Source organism: Oncorhynchus kisutch, linkage group LG3 (genome assembly GCF_002021735.2).
Source record: "Oncorhynchus kisutch isolate 150728-3 linkage group LG3, Okis_V2, whole genome shotgun sequence".
Lineage (NCBI taxonomy): Eukaryota > Metazoa > Chordata > Actinopteri > Salmoniformes > Salmonidae > Oncorhynchus > Oncorhynchus kisutch.
This window is the reverse complement of record NC_034176.2, coordinates 7,010,019-7,031,009: the sequence shown is the minus strand read 5'-3', so window position 1 is coordinate 7,031,009 and position 20,991 is coordinate 7,010,019. Positions and strand designations below refer to the sequence as shown.

Below are 20,991 nucleotides of genomic sequence, written 5' to 3'. Positions count from 1 at the left end.
TACGTTCCAACATTCGTACAACGTTAGTCACACACGATGTCTCAGACAGCAGTGGCCCGATTTTGACGATTTGGGTGAATGATGAGTCTTGGCCAGATGGTGGCGCTATAAGAAATTGAAAATGCTAACTTTGAACAGTTCACAGCCCTCACCCCGTTTGACCTAATGTTATGAAATTCTGTACATACTGTCGGTCCCTCTCCTCACAAGTGATACATTTGCCTCAGGGCCCCATATGGTCCGCCGTTATAGATTTTACACCATTTAGAATTTTGTGAAAAACACTTAAGATGCTACTCTTCTGGCACCGAATGTGGGGGATAACATGTTTACTGTTTTCTTTTTCCTCCCAATGGTAAAGGGTTGAAAATATTTTCTTTATGTTATGAATGGGCAGTCCAGGGTAGCCTAGTGGTTAGAGCGTTGGACTAGTAACCGGAAGGTTGCAAGTTCAAACCCCCGAGCTGACAAGGTATGAATCTGTCCTTCTACCCCTGAACAGGCAGTTAACCCACTGTTCCTAGGCTGTCATTGAAAATAAGAATTTGTTCTTAACTGACTTGCCAAGTTAAATAAAAAATAGCCATAGCTCTGTATGAATGTGAGAGTTTTTCCAGCCTCATTCTTTGGCTGTTTACCAAAATATGTGCCCACTGTATTGTTGTTGGAATCCCAGATTGCTCCTTTAATTAAAGCACAATATCTAGTATGAAAAAGCTGTTATCTGAGCAATAAGTCCACAGTCACAAAGGAAGTGTACGTAGGCCTAAGTGTTTTTAATCAATGCTCAACATTTTACCATGAAAATCATATTTTATGCAACACAGGAAAACGAAAAGACTTTAATCTTCAATAGTTTGATCTTCGTTTATTCAGCAGCTTCTTTGCCCTGTAAGAAGAAAGACAAGAACGGGTCAGTATTCATTATAAACATGCTAAATATATAACACTATAAAGCATGATGGACCAAGCATTTAAGGCTCAATGCTAAGCTTTAATTTTCGATTTTTGAAGTACCAATTTAGTTTGAATGAATCTTTTTTTGTTGTTGCCCTGATGTGCTTGTTGGAGATGTTCAATACATTTGAGTGTAAAAGGTCAGTATGGACCTCAGTGAAGGATGAATCATAGGTGGTGTTGATGTGGTCATGTTTGAACATGAATCAGGTGTGAATCAGGTGTGAATCAGGTGTGAATCAGTTGTAGGTTCAGCAGCATCTCTGTACCTTTCCACTGTCACGGCTCTTGGCTCTGAGCTTGTTGACTTGAGTCTCAGCGATGTCAGCACGCTCCTCAGCCTCCTCCAGCTCGTGCTGAACCTTCCTGAACTTAGACATGTGCTGGTTGGATGCTTCCTCCTGGGTGAGGGGAAATAGGAGAGCAGAACATCAGCATTCAAATAGGCCCCCGACCCCCCGGCACAGCAAATGAATATTCAACCCCCTCTCCTTTAAGTTGCTAACAACACATAGGCATAGAGATGTTTTCGGAGGCACTCAGAAATGTACATAAGTTCTTCAGTTGAGTCATTGTGGACTGATGTGTATTAGCACTTGCACTAAACTATAGGCACATTAAGTTTTGTAATGTCTACTGAGGGGTTAAACTGTTGTTGATGTGTGCAGAGGGTCCCTGGTTCGCGCCCGGGTATGGGCGAGGGGACGGTCTAAAGTTATACTGTTACATATGACTCACCGCTTCCTCAGCCTGCCTCTTGTAGGCCTTGACTTTCATCTGCAGCTTATCTACCAGGTCCTGAAGTCTGCCAACGTTCTTCTTATCCTCCTCAGTCTGTGGGAGAAGATCAAAGAGTCAATGCCACATAGTTTTTACACACAAACCTGTCTGTGTTAGTGTCAAGTGTGTGAAGAAGACACTTTCTCTTACCTGGTAAGTGAGCTCCTTGACTCTGCGCTCATACTTGCGGACTCCCTTGACCGCATCTACACCTCTTCTCTGCTCGGCCTCCACCTCAGTCTCCAGCTCACGCACCTTTTATGGAAGAAATTAACGTAGGCATTTGAGGTGGTGAAATCAGACGGAACAAATCTTTTCAAAACAGGTATATTATTCTAAGTCAAAGAGGCACAATTGTTGTCTGTTTCTATGTAGTTTACCGTTTTGAATATTATGGTCTGTAATGATAACAGCTTTTCATTGTCTAGGTGCATTATTGACAGAATGTCATAACTCAATGGACCTGTGTATTTATAATGAAATAAATGTCTATCATTCAGTCTTTCAATCCACCCTGCTGTTAACTCACCCTGGACTCCAGTTTCTGAAGCTGCTTCTTGCCTCCCTTCATGGCCAGATTCTCAGCCTCATCCAGACGGTGCTGCAGGTCCTTGACTGTGATCTCCAGGTTCTTCTTCATCCTCTCCAGGTGAGAGCTGGTGTCCTGCTCCTTCTTCAGCTCCTCAGCCATCATGGCCGCCTGGAATGGTCATTTGTTGAATTTATGCACCAACTGGCACCAATCATAGTCTCTCTAGACAGTTGTGTTGCCTCCCAGACAGATGGGTAACCAACGTTCCAGCATACATGGGTTCACTAAAACAACTGTCAGCTTGGCAGAGAGGAAAGGGTGTAGTGGGGCGCTGTAAAAATCTGTCCATAACCCTGCCGAACATTTACAGTTGCTAGCTATATGAAGCATATTTTCAGTTAGTGTATTTTGCAAGTACATGTAAGTAGTTTGCATGTGTCATGATGATAATAGTAATAACAATAATGACTGGCTGTAGCTTTTATTAGCCTAGCTATCTGTGTCCGCATTGTGGGTCTGCCTTTGTCATGGTTCCATTGAGATTATTTTTAGGCCCCGCCTGGCCAAACTCACGATTTGTTGGTAGATTTACCTGTCTGAAGAGCACCTTCCCCAAATTGGCCAAGAAAATCTGACACGATTCCTAGACCAAGTGCTGTTGCCCTACATCTGGGATTTCCAACACTACACCAATCATAACTTCCCTCTGAGATCCTTGTTGTGGTTCTTAACCAGCCCAGCTACCATTGGCCCTTTAGGACAAATCAAAGTTGACATTATTCAATCGATCATGAGGACTCACATCAGTGATGGCCTTTTTGGCCTTCTCCTCTGCGTTCCTGGCCTCCTGGACAATGTCGTCCACCTCTCCCTGCACCTGCACCAGGTCAGTCTCCAGCTTCTTCTTGGAGTTCAGAAGGCTGGTGTTCTGGAAGAGGAAACGAGACGATTTGATTTGACGTTCAAGAGAACTTACAAAGTCACAGGGCAGAAATTATGAATCTAAAAGGCAGCATTGTCAAATGGCTTTTGACCCATACCTGGGAGTGCAACAGTCCAACACGCTCGCTGGCGTCTACCAGCTCAGTCTCAGCCAATTTGCGGCCTCTCTCTGTCTGCTCCAGAGCAACTCTCAGCTCCTCAATTTCAGCCACCATCAGGCCGTTTCTGCGCTCCACCATGGCTGCCTGCTCCTTCATGTCCTCTGAGGCACGGACGGCATCATCAAGGTGCATTTGGGCATCCTGGGATTCACAATGACATAGGTTCATCAGGACTCATTGGAAAGTAGGGGCGATGGGATCATTCATAGAAATGTCAATTGGTAAGAACTTCACCAGTTTCCCTACCTTTCTACAGTATATTAATCCACTCTTCTATTCTTTTCTACAGATTCACAAACAAATCCCTCCCCATGTTCAGGTTGTTGAGCCTGATGTCCCAGTCCCTTTACCTTGAACTGTCCCTGGATGTTCCTCAGCTGTTTCTGGGACTCAGCGGCCTGCCTGTTGGAGTGGCTCAGCTGGATCTCCATCTCGTTCAGGTCTCCCTCCATCTTCTTCTTCACCCTCAGGGCGTCATTCCTACTCCTGACCTCAGAGTCCAGGGTGCTCTGCATGGAGTCAACCACCCTCTGGCTGTTCCTCTTGATCTGCTCCATCTCTTCGTCCTTCTCAGCGATCTTCCTGTCCACCTCGCCCTTAATCTGGTTCAGCTCCAGCTGCACACGGAGAATCTTGGATTCCTCGTGCTCCAGTGTGCCCTGGACAAAGAGAAACAGTCAAGCCAATTGTGTTTATTACACTTGGATGTGTATAACACAAGGAAGTAAATATACAGTTTACTCTTAATTTGGGTCATGGGAGGATGGTCAACTTCTCGTTTGAGCCTCGAGCTGAAAAGGTTTTAGAAGCCCTGGGCTAGTGTAACACTCCTTTTCCCATCATACAGTTGTAGTTTGTACCTCAGCCTCCTCCAGAGCGGTCTGGATCTCAGATTTCTCTGTCTCCACGGTCTTCTTGGCCTTCTCCAGCTCATGGATGCTCTTGCCAGTCTCTCCAATCTGCTCAGTCAAGTCAGAGATCTCCTCTGCACACACAAACAGAGGAGCAGTTTAGACTTTAGATTTTCAGTGGAAATCACCAATGCTCTCAAGTTGACATTAAATCATAATAACAGTTCATTAAAGAGTTGTTATTACTAAATCATAATATTTTAAAGTGTACATAAAAATACAGAGATGGGGTAAAAGTCATTTTGATGATTACGGTTCCTTCCATTTTCAAAACACTCGTCAAAGATGAACCCAATAGAACGTTTTTCAAAATCTCACGTTGCAGGTTCTTGTTCTCTCTCTTCAGAGTCTCCAGATGATCCAGAGCCTCCTCGTAGGAGTTCTTCATCTTGAAGAGTTCCGTGCTCATAGAGCGAGCCTCCTTCTGAGCTCCTTCCAGCTCAGCCTGGCCCTCCTCATACTTCTGCTTCCACTCTGCCAGAACCTGGGGAGAATCCATGGGATTTTCATTAGAAGTCAATAATGAAGAGTTTTGAATCAGAAATAAAGTCACATTTTACTACAATTGATCACATGTAGCAGGCAGAAAATGCATGTTCACCTTGTCAAAGTTCCTCTGCTTCTTGTCTAGGTTGGCGGCCATGGCGTTGGCTCTCTCAACGTCAATCATGAGGTCCTCCACCTCTCCCTGCAGCCTCTGCTTGGTCTTCTCCAGGGAGGCGCACTTGGAGTTGGTCGCCTCAATGGTCTCCTCAGCCTCCTGCAGACGCTGGGCCAGCTTCTTCCTGTTGGACGATAAAGAGGGTGGTTTTTATTGTGACCAATTTGTTGAAAACAAATGCTACAATAAATGCTACAAATGCTACAATAAATGCTACAAATGCTACAATAAATGCTACAAATGCTACAATAAATGCTACAAATGCTACAATAAATGCTACAACACATATTGATGTAACATTTTCTCAGAGCCCCCTACCACCCTCACCATCCACACCCAATATTTGAGTTTTTGCTGTTGTGTGCGACTCACTTGGCCTCCTCCAGCTCTTCTGTGCGTTGGATGGCATCAGTTTCATACTTAGTCCTCCACTGAGCCACCTCGCTGTTGGCCTTGGACATGCCGCGCTGCAGCTCTGCCTTGGCCTCCTGCTCCTCCTCAAACTGCTCTCTCAGGAGGTCACAGTCATGGCGGGCAGATTGGACACCATGGGCCAGAGCGTTTTTAGCCTGTGAGAGACAAAGAGAGAAAGATAAAGACCAGAAGAGTAAAACAAATTGCAGTAGAAGTCTGAGGGTGGCATAGTCACAATCTATTTGAAGATTTGGCTCTAAACTCTGTAGTCGGTGGTGTCCATTTTGGATTCCTTACCTTGACCTCCTCCTCAATCAGTCTCTTCATCTCCTCAACCTGCTGGGTGAAGGCCTGTTTGCCTCTTGTCAGCTGAGACACCAGGGCTTCCTTCTCCTCCAGCTGGCGTCCAAACTCACCTGCAGGGATAGAGGAACATCTTGTTAATGGGATCTCTGTTCACTACAATTAACAACGTATTTTGAGGTATCGTAGGGCAATGTTAGGTGGTGAATAGGACTGTAGAATCTACAGTATGTGGACTGGACTATATAGATGCAGCCTCCAACACGTTATTGTACACTACGTTGGTTTGTTGTTCATTGTTGACGGTACCATTTTCTGTCAGGAGTCTGGCCCTCTGTCCGCTGATGTCGTTGACCTGGCGAACATTCTCATCATTCTTAGTCTTGAGCTCGCTCAGCTGGTCCTCAAGAGTACGGCACATCTTCTCCAGATTGCCCTGTTAGTGAAACAAGTCCCATCATTACTTTATACATGGGACTCTTGTCAACTTCAGTTCACTTGAATATTAATGAAGTTGATCCCCCTCAACACTGCTTGACTAAAACATCACCACTCACCTTAGCCTTGGCGACAGCCTCCATGTTGCTGGAGAGGTCATCAATCTCCATCTTGTACTCACTCTTCTCTTTCTCCAGCTTCTGCTTGACACGTTGAAGGTTGTCGATCTGCTCCCCGAGCTCAGCCACACTGTCGGCCTGCTTCTTGCGCAGAGCGGCGGCTGTGGCCTCATGCTGCAAAGTGGACTCTTCAAGATCACGACGCAGCTTCTGGAACTCAGCCTCGCGCTTCTTGTTCATCTCAATCTGAGCAGCAGTGGCGCCTCCGGCCTCCTCCAGCCTCTCGCTGATCTCCTCAAGTTCCCTGGAGAGATCGGCCCTCTGCTTCTCAACCTTAGCCCTGGCAGCACGCTCAGCCTCAATTTCCTCCTCCAGCTCCTCAATTCGGGCCTAGAACAGGGAACAGGAGCAGGGAGGGATGAACACTACAATACAGTTGAAACACGAAAGAATAAGTATATTTTGTATAAATGTGTTAACAGAGAGTCAGTTACACTAATATATTAAGTAGACAGTGTCCCATGTGTCAAACCAAAACCACAATGGTAAGAAGCACCATCTTCCAATCTACTGAGCCATCGGAAGCCACAAGGAAGAATGTGTGCTATCAGAATACATCTTCTAAGGAAATGATTCAGGTGTGTTCTTTCCTGTACTGGAGCTTAGATCCTGTACTGTACCTGCAGTTCCTTGATCTTCTTCTGCAGCTGAGCTCCCAGAGACTGCTCATCCTCTATCTTGCTGAGGAGCTGAGTGGTCTCAAAGTCCTTCCTAAGAAACACAAACACGTCGATTGCGGAATTGGTTTGATAGTGTAAAGGGAGAATATTCTACCATTCACTTTACTTTTAAGAATCACGTGCAAATGCTAATTGATAATGACAAGAATATGTAAAGAACAAACATTATGATCAATATGGCAGTGATACTGTTCTCATTTGTTTGTGTTTACTTCTTGATTTTCTCATCAGACTGCTGCTTGTCATTCTCCAGGTCCATTATGGACTCCTGGGCCAGTTTCAGATCTCCCTCCAGCTTTCTCTTGGCTCTCTCAAGGTCCATACGGAGCTTCTTCTCTTGCTCCAGAGAACCCTCAAGCTACAAGATAAAAAACACACACATATTGTTCAAAATCTAAACAACTGTAGATAATATCATCTTGCATACTATCATGGCTAAAATGTCAAACTCCACTCACGTCGTCCACTTGCTGTTCCAGCTTGGTCTTGGACTTGGTCAGAGTGTTGACTTTGTCCTCCTCTGCCTGCAGGTCGTCCAGTGTCTGCTGGTGGGCCTCTTGGAGGGCTTTCTTCTCCTTGGTCAGCTTGGCAACACTCTCATCCATAGACGCCATCTCCTCTGTCAGGTTTTTAACCTGAAAACAGCACCAGCCAAAATTAGCCATTGGTCATATCACTATAAAGGAGAGATTGAGTTAGATATATATTGAATTCATTTAATTCAGATGAGAAATTCCAACAAATACTGTACTATAGATTCAACACTAGATGGCAGTGTACTCCGGTGTACTATGGGGAAGCCATAAACGAGGGGGGAGCAGAACATGCAATGGATGTGGGGAATAACCCGAAACTGACATTCCATTATTTTGGGTCTTGATTTTCCCACAAAACAACTTCGATTCAATTTCTGTTTTGAGTTGATTATTCTTTGGATTATTGTTTGGTTGGACTGTCTACAAGACCTTGTTTTCAGTGGCGTGCTTCTCCTTCTCCACTTTGGCCAAGGTGAGCTCCAGGTCATCAATGTCCTTCTTCAGCTCAGAGCACTCATCCTCCAGCTTCCTCTTCTTAGCAGTCAACTCAGCATTCATCTCCTCCTCGTCCTCCAGCCTCTCAGTCGTCTCTTTGAGTTTGGCCTCCAGCTGGATCTTGCTCTTGATGAGCCCCTCACACCTTTCCTCAGCATCGTTCAGATTCTCTGAATCCTGGTTTCAGAACAACAGAAAAACATCTGCGGCTTCACTTTGTGTATCAACAGATTTAGCCAAAGAGGTCAGAGCAAATCAATATAAATGCATGAAATATATGTAGCCTAGGTAACATAGGACATAAAAATACCCGACTTAGCCACATATGTCACAGTGTGATTGTGTGTGTGTGTTTGTTCGTGCCTGTGATCATGTGTGTGTGTAAATGTGTGTGTAAATGTGTGTGTAAATGTGAGTGATCATGTGTGTGTAAATGTGTGTGTAAATGTGTGTGTAAATGTGCAGTCATGACGGTCGTTGCTCACTCACAGATGAGACTTGAAGCGCCAGGTCATTCTTCTCCTGCACCATGGCCACCATCTTCTCCTCCAACTCCTTCTTCTTGGCCAGAGCCTTGGCCAAGTCCGACGTCATCTTCTCATAGTTCTCCTTCATGTTGGCCAGCTCCTTCTCCGTCTCAGCGCTCTGCAGCAGGGGCTTGATCTTGAAGTACAACTTCATCCACGGCCAGGTTTTAACATTCATGAATGAACGGATGTTGTACTGGATGGAGAAGACGGAATCTCTGGTCGACAGAAAAGACAGAGTGACATGTTTAATGAAGCTACATTCTGGTATTCAAAGAACCACAAAATGCCCCCCCCCCCCCCCCCTCATGAGGCATTTTATATTCTTCAACAATGAATGGGGAAATATCGCACATTTAAAATGACAATTCAACAGCTGTAATAGAACAGTATAAGACGTATTTCCTCATTCTGATCAACTCACATCATGTCCACTATGTAATCACAATGCATGGAGATACAGCTGCTTGACAGAACGCTTTGCATGTCTACTCTTCCTCACCTCCTCTCCATCATCTTGGTGAACTCTCTCCTCATGAGGAATCCACGGCTGAGAGCCTGGACCATGCCGACCAGAGAGGCCAGCTTCTCGTCTCTCATCTCCTCCAGGACACCCAGCAGACCGGCTTTGAAGAACACCTGAGACACAGGTTAACATGGTCCATTATGAAACCACAGTGACAGATAACAAAAGGAATCAAAGGAAGAGGAACATCACCACTAGATTGATTTGAACCACATGAACATTATGATGCTTACAAACAAACCACGTGATAGGTTGTTTCCAAGTTGTTATTGTAGAGTCGTAGAGAGTTAGTGAACACAGATACAAATAACTGCATCCATCCCTCTCTAACACAATGCTTTCTATGGGGTGGCAGGGTAGCCTAGTGGTTAGAGTGTTGGACTAGTAACCGGAAGGTTGCAAGTTCAAACCCCGAGCTGTCATTCTGCCGCTGAACAGGCAGTTAACCCACTGTTCCTAGGCTGTCATTGAAAATAAGAATGTGCCGCCCCATAGAAAGCATTGTGTTAGAGATGGATGCAGTTATCTGTATCTGTGTATAAAGGTAGACATTTCTCTTCTGTGCTTGTGATGTACGACTTTGAAGAAAACACAATGTTTTTACAGCCTTTCCCACTACTTAAAGGGGCACTCTGCAATTTCCACATCTATTTTTTGGGACTGATAAATGAAGTAGCTGTACCCATTGATTCTTGAAGAATATAACAGATAAACGACTCGTGAGCTTAGTTCAACTGTCGTACTCCATCAGAACCCCAAAATATTAGCTTGTTTCACTCTGTTGTTTTTAAACTAAGTAAGTGTAAACAAACACTATATAGCCTAAAAACGTGGTTAGAACTATACTTTCTTCATAGAAACTGCTGATTGCCACTTTAAATTAAGAAAATAACGGGGAAAAAGGATGAACTGGAGAGATGTTGAATGGTTAGCGTTTAAATGATCACTGACGTTTTGTTGTCCACTTTTGCAGGTTGTATGTGACTGACCTTGGTGTGTCCAAACTTGTAATCATCGTGATTCACATCAATGGACCCAAGCAGCTTCTCAGAAGCCTTCTTGTTGTCCATGAACTGGCCCTCGGGGATGACGCTGGCATTCAGTACTTTGTACCTGAATGAGGAGAAATGTTCAAAGAATATCTGTTAAGTTGTAATAGGTCAATTATATTACATAAAAGGTAAGACTACTCTGATGCTGTTAAAACCCTTGGAGCAGATCTTTCTGTGTGTGCGTGTCCATGCTTACATGTGTTTATTATTGTTTGTGTGTTGTGTACCTCTGCTTGAAGTCAGCGTAGATGATTCTGCTGGGGAAGCCCTTCCTGCAGATCCTGATCCCCTCCAGAACACCATTACACCTGAGCTGGTGGATAACCAGGAAGTTCTCCATCAGACCTGGAAACACAAACCAAGTCTCTTTAAAATTCTCTTAAACAGGTTAAAGATGAGTTGGTTAAGGTTACTGATACCGAACTGATAAGATGTCATATTTAACTCAACATGTATAGTACCTGGAGTCTTTGACTCGTTGGGGATCAGGCAGCGCACAAAGTGAGGATGAGTGCTCCTCAAGTTGGTCATCAGCTTATGTAAGTTCTCCTGGAAGAGGGTTACAAAGCATTTTCTCAGAAATCATTCATGATAATCAATGCACTTTTTTAGAAGGACTGAATATCCACATTTCAGAAGCTCACCCTGAACTGGGACGACACAGTCTGCATGGAGCCACCCTTCTTCTTGCCTCCCTTCTTGGTATTATCTGTTCAAATGGAAAAAGTCAAAGATAACTAGACAAGTCCATTTCCTGTAGCGGGAGGAATAAATAGAATAACAATCATATGAGTATGTAAGAAATCTATGTGTGGTGTTGTCTTCAGCAAGCACACTAATTATAAATGAGACAATCTGGGGGTTAACTTCACACTCATCTTAATGCAAATGGTGCCAAAGAGATAACACCAATTAAATGTACCCAGTGAATGAACCTGAGAATTGTGATTTGGAACAGTCCTAGACTTTAAAGAAAATGTGGGTCTGAGTTTGTAACTTTAGTGCTTAAATAAATATTTTGTCGTGATGCTCGTCTTACCCTCAGGTGGAGCTGTGGGATACAGGGCGACCAACAGTTTGACTGATGACTTCCCGTACAGCTGAATAACTGAATCGTTCAGGGGGTCCTTGTTCTTCTCCAGCCAGCCAGTGATGTTGTAGTCCACAGTGCCGGCGTAGTGCACCAGGGAGAAGTGGGCCTCTGCCTTGCCTTTGGCAGGCTTGGGCTTCTCAAACGCCTTGGTTTTGCCAAGATGCTGGGAGTACAGCTTGTCCTTGAAGGTAGTGTCTGAAGACTTGGGGAACATGCACTCCTCTTCAAGGATGGAGAAGATGCCCAATGGCTTTACGAAAAGAGACGTACATCAAATTAGTGATATTTACATTTAGGATCACATTCGTTCCTTTAGAAAACATGCTATTATAGGATTATATTCACTTAGGGGCAAATAAAATGAAACATATTGAGTTATCGACAGTCAAATACGTTATACCCCAGTGATAATATCTCTCACAGCAATCCCTATCAGATTTGCTGTTGTGGTCCATTATATTCCTCAGACAGTTTACCTTCTCAATAAGCTCAATGCAGGCAGCCAAGTCCATGCCGAAGTCAATGAAGGCCCAGACGATTCCCTCCTTCTTGTACTCCTCTTGTTCCAGGACGAACATGGTGTGGTTGAAAAACTGTTGCAGTTTCTCATTGGTGAAGTTGATGCACAGCTGCTCCATGCTGTTGTACTGTTGATGGAATTTCAGAAGGGATCATTTCATCATAATACAAGGCTGTAACCCTTCTCAATCACAACGAATTGTCTTGTTCTGGTCTCATACTCACATCAAAGATCTCAAACCCGGCAATGTCCAACACGCCAATATAGAACTGCCTTGGATTCTTGGTGTCCAACATCTCGTTGATACGGATGACCATCCACAAGAACATCCTCTCATAGATGGACTTAGCCAGGGCACTGACTGAGTTATTAACCTGCAATGATAATACCTCAAATGAATACATGCGATATTGACTGTGTCTAGTGATAAGGTGATGAGAGCTTGGGAAAAACAACATCACTATTCAACAAAAGCTATGCACTTCATTCCCCAAATAATTGCGGTGGTGAGAAAATGGTAGATGCTGTGTTTGACTGCCTTACCTGAGGCACGGTCTGTCCCTTAGTCACATACTCGTTGCCGACCTTCACTCTGGGGTAGCACAGAGCCTTCAACATCTCCGCTGAGTTCAGGCCCAGCAGGTAGGCGATTTTATCAGCCACTGGAGAGAAAACGAACAACAACAGACTCAGGCACACAAGATGTTTCTGATGTCACACTAACAAAACAGTTTGGTCAACTCTTTTGTGGGTTAGGTTTTGATTTTCACCCATATCCATTTCAAATCATTTCTGGAGGTTGAAATTTGGTCTCCAAAAATGATCTCCTACCTGACTTTCAAGTGGCACTGTCTGTTTAACATGTTCTATTTCTCTGTTGGGGACTCGGAATGGGACTAATACTCTACATATTGTATATCTATGAGTGGGACTGGGAATGGGACTAATACTCTACATATTGTATATCTATGAGTGGGACTCACCCTCTGTGCCGTCTGGCTCGGCCTGCTCCTCACGCTGCTTCTGCTTGAATTTCAAGTTTCCATGGTGCAGTACAGCTCCTGTCAGCTTGTAGATGCCCACCTTCTCCTCATTAGTGAAGCCCAGGATTGTAATGGCATCCTGGCATTAGACAGGAAGTACAACAGCGATGAAGTGAACAGCCGATTGCTCAGTTCCAGCTCACTCCAGAACAAATGGGATGGATAGATTTCACTGGCTTCTCAGCTCCACATCATTACGCTTGGCCAACACACTAGTAGATGGCAGCACAAAAGGAGTTTAACATTGTTCCACAGGGCACTTAGTGGCACTCTCTTGTAGATGTTTTACATGTATGTGCCTCAAGGTGAAGTCTGAAGGCATGAAGAGTGCCTCGAGGCACATGCCTAACTAACACAAGGCATTTAGTTGGAATTGCACAATGTATTCAGTGTGTATGGTGGTCCTACCCATTCCATATATAGAATATGGTTAACCCTTTGTTTGACTCACGTCTGTGGCATCCAGCTCTTCCTTGTCGTTGATGCTGGCCACAGTGATCTGTCCCTGACTGCACATGGGGAAGTCGTAGGGGTTGGTGGTGATGAGTGACATTTCTGTGGACAACAGAGAATGGCATGTCAGTTAAATCGCTCAGAATTCTTCTGTCCTACCTTCACAGTATCTCTCCCTCCTTTACTCAATACGTGGGACATGTAGTGTATAACAAATAGCATTATAAAAGGCTCCTGGACTGATGCAGTGCACAGTGCATTACTTCATTGATCTTCCCCCAAAGACCTGACCCATGTCTAGATGTCTTGTTACCTTGGATGTACTCATTGTAATAGTATTTTCTATTTTACATGTTCCACAGATGGAGGTGGAACCTCTGCTTTGACATACCAACTATCTCAGGTTTGTGGTTGGTCATCATCTGGAAGAAGATGTGGTAGCCTCTCTCATCGGGCAGCTGGAAGGACACTCTGGACTTCTCTAGCAGGTCTGAGAGAGAGAGAGAGAGAGAGAGAGAGAGACAGAGAGAGAGAGGGAGAGAGAGAGAGAGAGAGAGAGAGAGAGAGAGAGAGAGAGAGAGAGAGACAGACACAGACACAGACACAGACACAGACACAGACACAGACACAGAGAGAACATGAGATACAAATAAATGTGATGATATGATCTCCAAAAAAGTATCTCTTTGAATTTAGAAAAGCATTGAGAAACAAGGAAAACCAACTCACAGGTCTCAATGTCAGCTTTAGCCAGTTTTCCTCCTTGGAAGTGAATCCTGATGAATTTACCCTGTAGTAGAACATGGAGGTTAGAGGTCAACTAAATACATGTAACATCTTACTTAATAGATTTACAGTTTGTTGAGAACTACTGAAACTAAAGAACTAGAGAACTACTGAAACTAAAGAACTAGAGAACTACTGAAACTAAAGAACTAGAGAACTACTGAAACTAAAGAACTAGAGAACTACTGAAACTAAAGAACTATAGAACTACTGAAACTAAAGAACTAGAGAACTACTGAAATAAATGTTTCCAATATAAGATAACTTCCACAGTGTGCCATTTATACTTACAAAGCGAGATGAGTTGTCGTTCCTCACTGTCTTGGCATTACCGTAAGCCTCCAGCAGAGGGTTAGCAGCAATGATCTGATCTTCAAGAGACCCCTGATCGAGACAAACACAAGTTGCTCAGAAACTGGTAAAGTGGTAAACTTTTTTTCTCTAGATTTTTTTCTTTTAACATTAATTTTCCTTGAAACAGGTTTTGCCACCCAACCAAACTGAAATGTGTTAAAAAGAGAAACAACAACCTACCTGCATTTTGCTGGGGTCTACTTCCTTCTTGGCACCAGACACTGCAATGGTGGCAAAGTACTGGATGACACGCTTGGTGTTGACAGTCTTTCCTGCCCCGGATTCTCCACTGGTTTATATGACAGAGAAAGAGGGGTTTTAGTTACATGTTTGAGTGCAAAATTGGCTTTCACTAAGAAATAGCATTGAACAATAACACTGTTGACCTGTTTTCTAACATAAATAATGAACAAATATTTCCTCGACTCATTATTACACATAGCCTAATCCATTCATAATGTCATGTACGTTTTTCACACCAAGTCACCAAACATATTACAATAGAAACCATTTGTCAATTGACATTTTAGTAAACAACTTACGTAATCAGGACGGACTGGTTCTCGTTATCTGGAACCAAAATACATATTGCTTATCATACCCAAGCAGCATTATGGGTCCATTATAGCATTCATAGCATCATCATGAATTTCAGTATGGAACATTCTCCATTCAAGGCTACTGAATGCTCAGATATTTCCAGCAAACTGTTCTGACCTAGACTAGAAAACACTAGATACACACTTAGAAAAGAGGGTTCCTCAAGGGTTCTTTGGGAAGCGTGATGGTTCTATGTGGAACCATAATGACTGAGAGAACCCTTTGAGCTCTTCAATGGTTCTTTGCAGTTGAGAAAAGGTTCTTTCCTTTTTTTACTGATAATTCAAATGTAGGGGCGGCGGCTCATTAGAATAGTGAGACTGTCCTTCCAGTTGATCTAATCTGTTGTGTACTGCCATCACAATGTAGGGAGCCTAGTGGTTAGAGTGTTGATCCAGGAACCCGAAAGGTTGCTCTTTTGAATCTTTGCGCTAACAAGGTTAAAATTGCTCCAGGTTTACCTTTGATAATGGCTGACGCTGGCCATGACCCCACTCTCAGAGGGTGTTTGGATGTGCAAAAAACACTTTTCTATTTCATACACTTGTATTGGACGGATGTATGTGAAAATATAATAACAATAATAATAATATATATATATATATATATATATATATGGGCAAATATAAGAACTCATCAAATTATTATTATGGCCAGTGCTTGTGTCTTGTGAAAGACTAGTGTGTGGTCTAGAACTAAAATCAGTGTTTTTTAAAATTCTCTCCATAGGAACCCACTTTGTTCCAGAGTTAACACACCTGATGTATCTTGTCAATTAACTAATAATAAAACCTACAGAATTGTAACATATTACGACTAATCAGAGAAAAAGAATCCTTATCGTTGTTTAAAAGGTTCTTTGTAGAACCGTTCTCCATTAAGGTTCTATATAGAACCATTTAGGAGGTTTCTATACGGGACCAAAAAGGGTTGTAATGATAGCGGAACCCTTTTTGCTGTTCTCTTTGTAGAACCACAAAGGTTCCATTTACAACCGTACGATTATGGTTTTTTATAGAACCCTCAAGAAAGGGTTCTACATAGCACCAAATAGGGATCCGCTATGGTTACAAGCCAAATAACCCTGAATAGAACCATTTGTTTTAAGTGTGTACCTCTCTAAAGCATAGTTTTACTTTCATCCATCCGTCCATCCATCCATCCATCCAGCCGTCCATCCGTCCATCCATCCATCCATCCATCCGTCCGTCCGTCCGTCCGTCTATCCATCCATCCGTCCGTCCATCCATCCATCCATCCATCCATCCATCCATCCATCCATTAGAGGTCATACCAATCTGCATGAACTGAAAGGCGTTGTCAGAGACGGAGAAGATATGGGGTGGAGCCTCCATCCTCTTCTTCCCTCTGTAGGCGTTAACAACCTCCATGTCGTACACAGGAAGCCACTTGTAGGGGTTCACCGTGGCACAGAAGAGCCCAGAGTAGGTCTGGATGACAGTGATCATTAATTAATTAGTTAATTAATGAATGAATTAAATTAGGGGATTAACAAAATCTGATTGACTTTCACCTGGATTCATGTGAGGATGTGGGTGTACTTTGATTATGTGGGTGTGCAGTATTGGTATGTGTAGTACTGTATTGGTATGTGTAGTACTGTATTGGTATGTGTAGTACTGTATGTGTTAATGTGTAGTACTGTATGTGTTAATGTGTAGTACTGTATGTGTTAATGTGTAGTACTGTATGTGTTAATGTGTAGTACTGTATGTGTTAATGTGTAGTACTGTATGTGTTAATGTGTAGTTCTGTATGTGTTAATGTGTAGTACTGTATGTGTTAATGTGTAGTTCTGTATGTGTTAATGTGTAGTACTGTATGTGTTAATGTGTTAATGTGTAGTAACTGTATGTGTTAATGTGTTAATGTGTAGTAACTGTATGTGTTAATGTGTTAATGTGTAGTACTGTATGTGTTCATGTGTAGTTCTGTATGTGTTAATGTGTTAATGTGTAGTACTGTATGTGTTAATGTGTTAATGTGTAGTAACTGTATGTGTTAATGTGTAGTACTGTATGTGTTAATGTGTAGTACTGTATGTGTTAATGTGTTAATGTGTAGTACTGTATGTGTTAATGTGTTAATGTGTAGTACTGTATGTGTTAATGTGTAGTACTGTATGTGTTAATGTGTAGTAACTGTATGTGTTAATGTGTTAATGTGTAGTAACTGTATGTGTTAATGTGTAGTACTGTATGTGTTAATGTGTAGTAACTGTATGTGTTAATGTGTAGTAACTGTATGTGTTAATGTGTAGTACTGTATGTGTTAATGTGTAGTACTGTATGTGTTAATGTGTAGTACTGTATGTGTTAATGTGTAGTAACTGTATGTGTTAATGTGTAGTACTGTATGTGTTAATGTGTAGTACTGTATGTGTTAATGTGTAGTACTGTATGTGTTAATGTGTAGTACTGTATGTGTTAATGTGTAGTACTGTATGTGTTAATGTGTAGTACTGTATGTGTTAATGTGTAGTACTGTATGTGTTAATGTGTAGTAACTGTATGTGTTAATGTGTAGTACTGTATGTGTTAATGTGTAGTACTGTATGTGTTAATGTGTAGTACTGTATATGTTAACGTGTAGTAACTGTATGTGTTAATGTGTAGTACTGTATGTGTTAATGTGTAGTACTGTATGTGTTAATGTGTAGTACTGTATGTGTTAATGTGTAGTACTGTATGTGTTAATGTGTAGTACTGTATGTGTTAATGTGTAGTACTGTATGTGTTAATGTGTAGTACTGTATGTGTTAATGTGTAGTACTGTATGTGTTAATGTGTAGTACTGTATGTGTTAATGTGTAGTACTGTATGTGTTAATGTGTAGTACTGTATGTGTTAATGTGTAGTACTGTATGTGTTAATGTGTAGTACTGTATGTGTTAATGTGTAGTACTGTATGTGTTAATGTGTAGTACTGTATGTGTTAATGTGTAGTACTGTATGTGTTAATGTGTAGTACTGTATGTGTTAATGTGTAGTACTGTATGTGTTAATGTGTAGTAACTGTATGTGTTAATGTGTAGTAACTGTATGTGTTAATGTGTAGTACTGTATGTGTTAATGTGTAGTACTGTATGTGTTAATGTGTAGTACTGTATGTGTTAATGTGTAGTACTGTATGTGTTAATGTGTAGTACTGTATGTGTTAATGTGTAGTACTGTATGTGTTAATGTGTAGTAACTGTATGTGTTAATGTGTAGTACTGTATGTGTTAATGTGTAGTACTGTATGTGTTAATGTGTAGTACTGTATGTGTTAATGTGTAGTACTGTATGTGTTAATGTGTAGTACTGTATGTGTTAATGTGTAGTAACTGTATGTGTTAATGTGTAGTAACTGTATGTGTTAATGTGTTAATGTGTAGTAACTGTATGTGTTAATGTGTAGTACTGTATGTGTTAATGTGTAGTACTGTATGTGTTAATGTGTAGTACTGTATGTGTTAATGTGTAGTACTGTATGTGTTAATGTGTAGTACTGTATATGTTAACGTGTAGTAACTGTATGTGTTAATGTGTAGTACTGTATGTGTTAATGTGTAGTACTGTATGTGTTAATGTGTAGTACTGTATGTGTTAATGTGTAGTACTGTATGTGTTAATGTGTAGTACTGTATGTGTTAATGTGTAGTACTGTATGTGTTAATGTGTAGTACTGTATGTGTTAATGTGTAGTACTGTATGTGTTAATGTGTAGTAACTGTATGTGTTAATGTGTAGTACTGTATGTGTTAATGTGTAGTACTGTATGTGTTAATGTGTAGTACTGTATGTGTTAATGTGTAGTACTGTATGTGTTAATGTGTAGTAACTGTATGTGTTAATGTGTAGTAACTGTATGTGTTAATGTGTTAATGTGTAGTAACTGTATGTGTTAATGTGTAGTACTGTATGTGTTAATGTGTAGTACTGTATGTGTTAATGTGTAGTACTGTATGTGTTAATGTGTAGTACTGTATGTGTTAATGTGTAGTACTGTATGTATGTATTATTTTATGTTCATGTAATTGTGGATGTTTATGCAGGTTTCTTACATAGATCATCCATGCTGCATAACGCTCTTTGAGGTTATACAACACAGAGGCTTCATTCAGGTAGGTCATCATGGCCATGTCCTCAATCTTGTCGTACTTAGGGGGATTCATCTGGTAGACGTCTGCCTCTTTGAACTCTTTTCCTTCCTGAAACAGTCAGAAATGTACATTACACACAGATCAAACAGGACTTGACTGAATGCTTTAAAAAAAATACATACCTCCACCCACTGACTATACAAAACATTAAGAACACCTGCTCTTTCCATGATATAGACCAGGGATGGGTAACTTTGATGGGGGTGTGGGCTGCCAGCTTCCCATCCTTGACATAGACTGACCAGGTGAAAGCTATGATCCCTTATTAAGGTAACTTGTTAAATACACTTCAATCAGAGTTGATGAAGGGGAGGAGACAGGTTAAAGAAGGATTGTTAACCCTTGACACATGGATTTTGTACCATTAATTTACCAGACACTCCTATCCAAAGCAATTTACAGTAGTGAGTTTATACATTTTCATACTGGTCCCCTGTGGGAATTGAACCCACAACCCTGGCGTTGAAAACGCTATGCGCTACCAACTGAACCAGAGGATAAAGGACTAAATATTTCAGTTGAATTGAACGGGGTATGGTAGTAGGTGCCAGGCACACCGGTTTGTGTCAAGAACTACAACGCTGCTAGATTTCTTTTCACACTCGACAGTTTCCCTTGTGTATCAAGAATATTTTATCAGCCTAAAGACATCCAGCAAATTTGTGGGAAGCATTGGAGTCAAAATGGCCAAGCATCCCCGTGGAACGCTTTCGACACCTTGTAGAGTCCATGCCCCAACTAATTGAGGCTGTTATTACTCAATATTGGTAAGGTGTTCCTAATGATTGGTGTACGCAGAGTACATAGTGATTCTTGACTTATATTTGTGGGAAAAAATCTATGCGAGTTTTAAATAGCAACGATAAAAATTGTGTTTGCAGGTTATATTCTGTTTACACAAAAAACAAAGCAATGATTTTTAATCTATATTTTGTTACAGATTGTTTCTTTTCATGCTGATGTTTTTTTTCTTTCAATAAATAAAGTAATTGCACAAATTTGAACTTGAATACTTTTCAAATCAGCCTTACCTGCTTGGTGCCGTCAGGATTGGTGACTGTCACAGTACACTTTCCATCGGCCCTGTCAGTGACCAAACCCTTAAGGTACAGCTCTTTGACGTCTGACACATAACAAGCGTTCTTCGAGTCAAAGGGTGCAGCTTGTGCCTCCATCCTCTCCTTCTCAGGCTTACGGAGGTATATGGCAGCCTTGCCGTAGATTTGCATCTCAGCGTCCGTACTCATGGTGACGGATTACTAGGAAAGAGGCGAAACAAGACACGTGATTGATTCTGTGGTGCTTCCTCCACCGTGAACAGAGTAAGGTGAAAGAATATCTCACAGAATATTTTCATCACTTTTAAATGTGAAGACTCCATTCCTCACCTTGTTTTTCCTACAGATGAATGTGTACTTCTTGGAGGAACCTGTGAAACATCAGGGTGTTGTGAATACGCACAAGTCTAAAGTCCTATCATTTAGCCCCCGAAGTGCTAGAAAACGGCACCCTTCGACTCAATCATTACGGCCATGTCCATTTCAACTACAGGTGCAACTGGTCAATTTAATTTTCAAGGTGGCAACTCACTTTATGACATATTCTGTCAAGAATTCAAATAAATACGCCTGAAAACCCACTAACATTCTAGACCAGCCCCTAACTGACAAACAAGCACAGGAGCAACATGTTTAACCACAAATAAAAGATTTTAAGTAAAACTAATTTAAAGTGAAATGAAACACCTTTTTTTTAACTAACATTTTAAATCAATGACACTTGAATGCATATTCTTAAATAATCCATAAAACAAGTCAACAATAAAATGCAGAACTCAATTCAAACCGTGCAGCTACTGCCTCAGATTCTGAATGTAAAGATGT

The 20,991-nt window shown here is 41.7% G+C and overlaps 1 protein-coding gene across 1 annotated transcript; it reads right to left on the bottom strand.

Moving 5' to 3' along the window:
• Positions 1 to 755: 755 nt before the first annotated feature.
• On the bottom strand, positions 756 to 20,367 carry LOC109877870 (myosin heavy chain, fast skeletal muscle-like). The gene is made up of 39 exons (XM_031816932.1): positions 20,140 to 20,367; positions 19,010 to 19,156; positions 16,238 to 16,394; positions 14,886 to 14,913; positions 14,524 to 14,632; positions 14,281 to 14,373; positions 13,933 to 13,993; positions 13,595 to 13,693; positions 13,202 to 13,305; positions 12,691 to 12,829; positions 12,251 to 12,369; positions 11,932 to 12,081; positions 11,664 to 11,834; positions 11,134 to 11,437; positions 10,739 to 10,803; positions 10,556 to 10,643; positions 10,322 to 10,439; positions 10,032 to 10,155; positions 9,019 to 9,155; positions 8,479 to 8,734; positions 7,924 to 8,166; positions 7,417 to 7,593; positions 7,171 to 7,316; positions 6,899 to 6,989; positions 6,219 to 6,608; positions 5,971 to 6,097; positions 5,656 to 5,774; positions 5,317 to 5,513; positions 4,885 to 5,068; positions 4,602 to 4,767; positions 4,233 to 4,357; positions 3,723 to 4,031; positions 3,310 to 3,513; positions 3,072 to 3,197; positions 2,267 to 2,437; positions 1,888 to 1,992; positions 1,696 to 1,791; positions 1,227 to 1,358; positions 756 to 889 (listed from the first exon to the last, which is right to left on the bottom strand). The coding sequence occupies exons 1-39, from the start codon at positions 20,353 to 20,355 to the stop codon at positions 869 to 871; spliced, it is 5,814 nt and encodes a 1,937-aa protein (XP_031672792.1). The 5' UTR covers positions 20,356 to 20,367; the 3' UTR covers positions 756 to 868.
• Between the last annotated feature and the right edge of the window lie 624 nt (positions 20,368 to 20,991).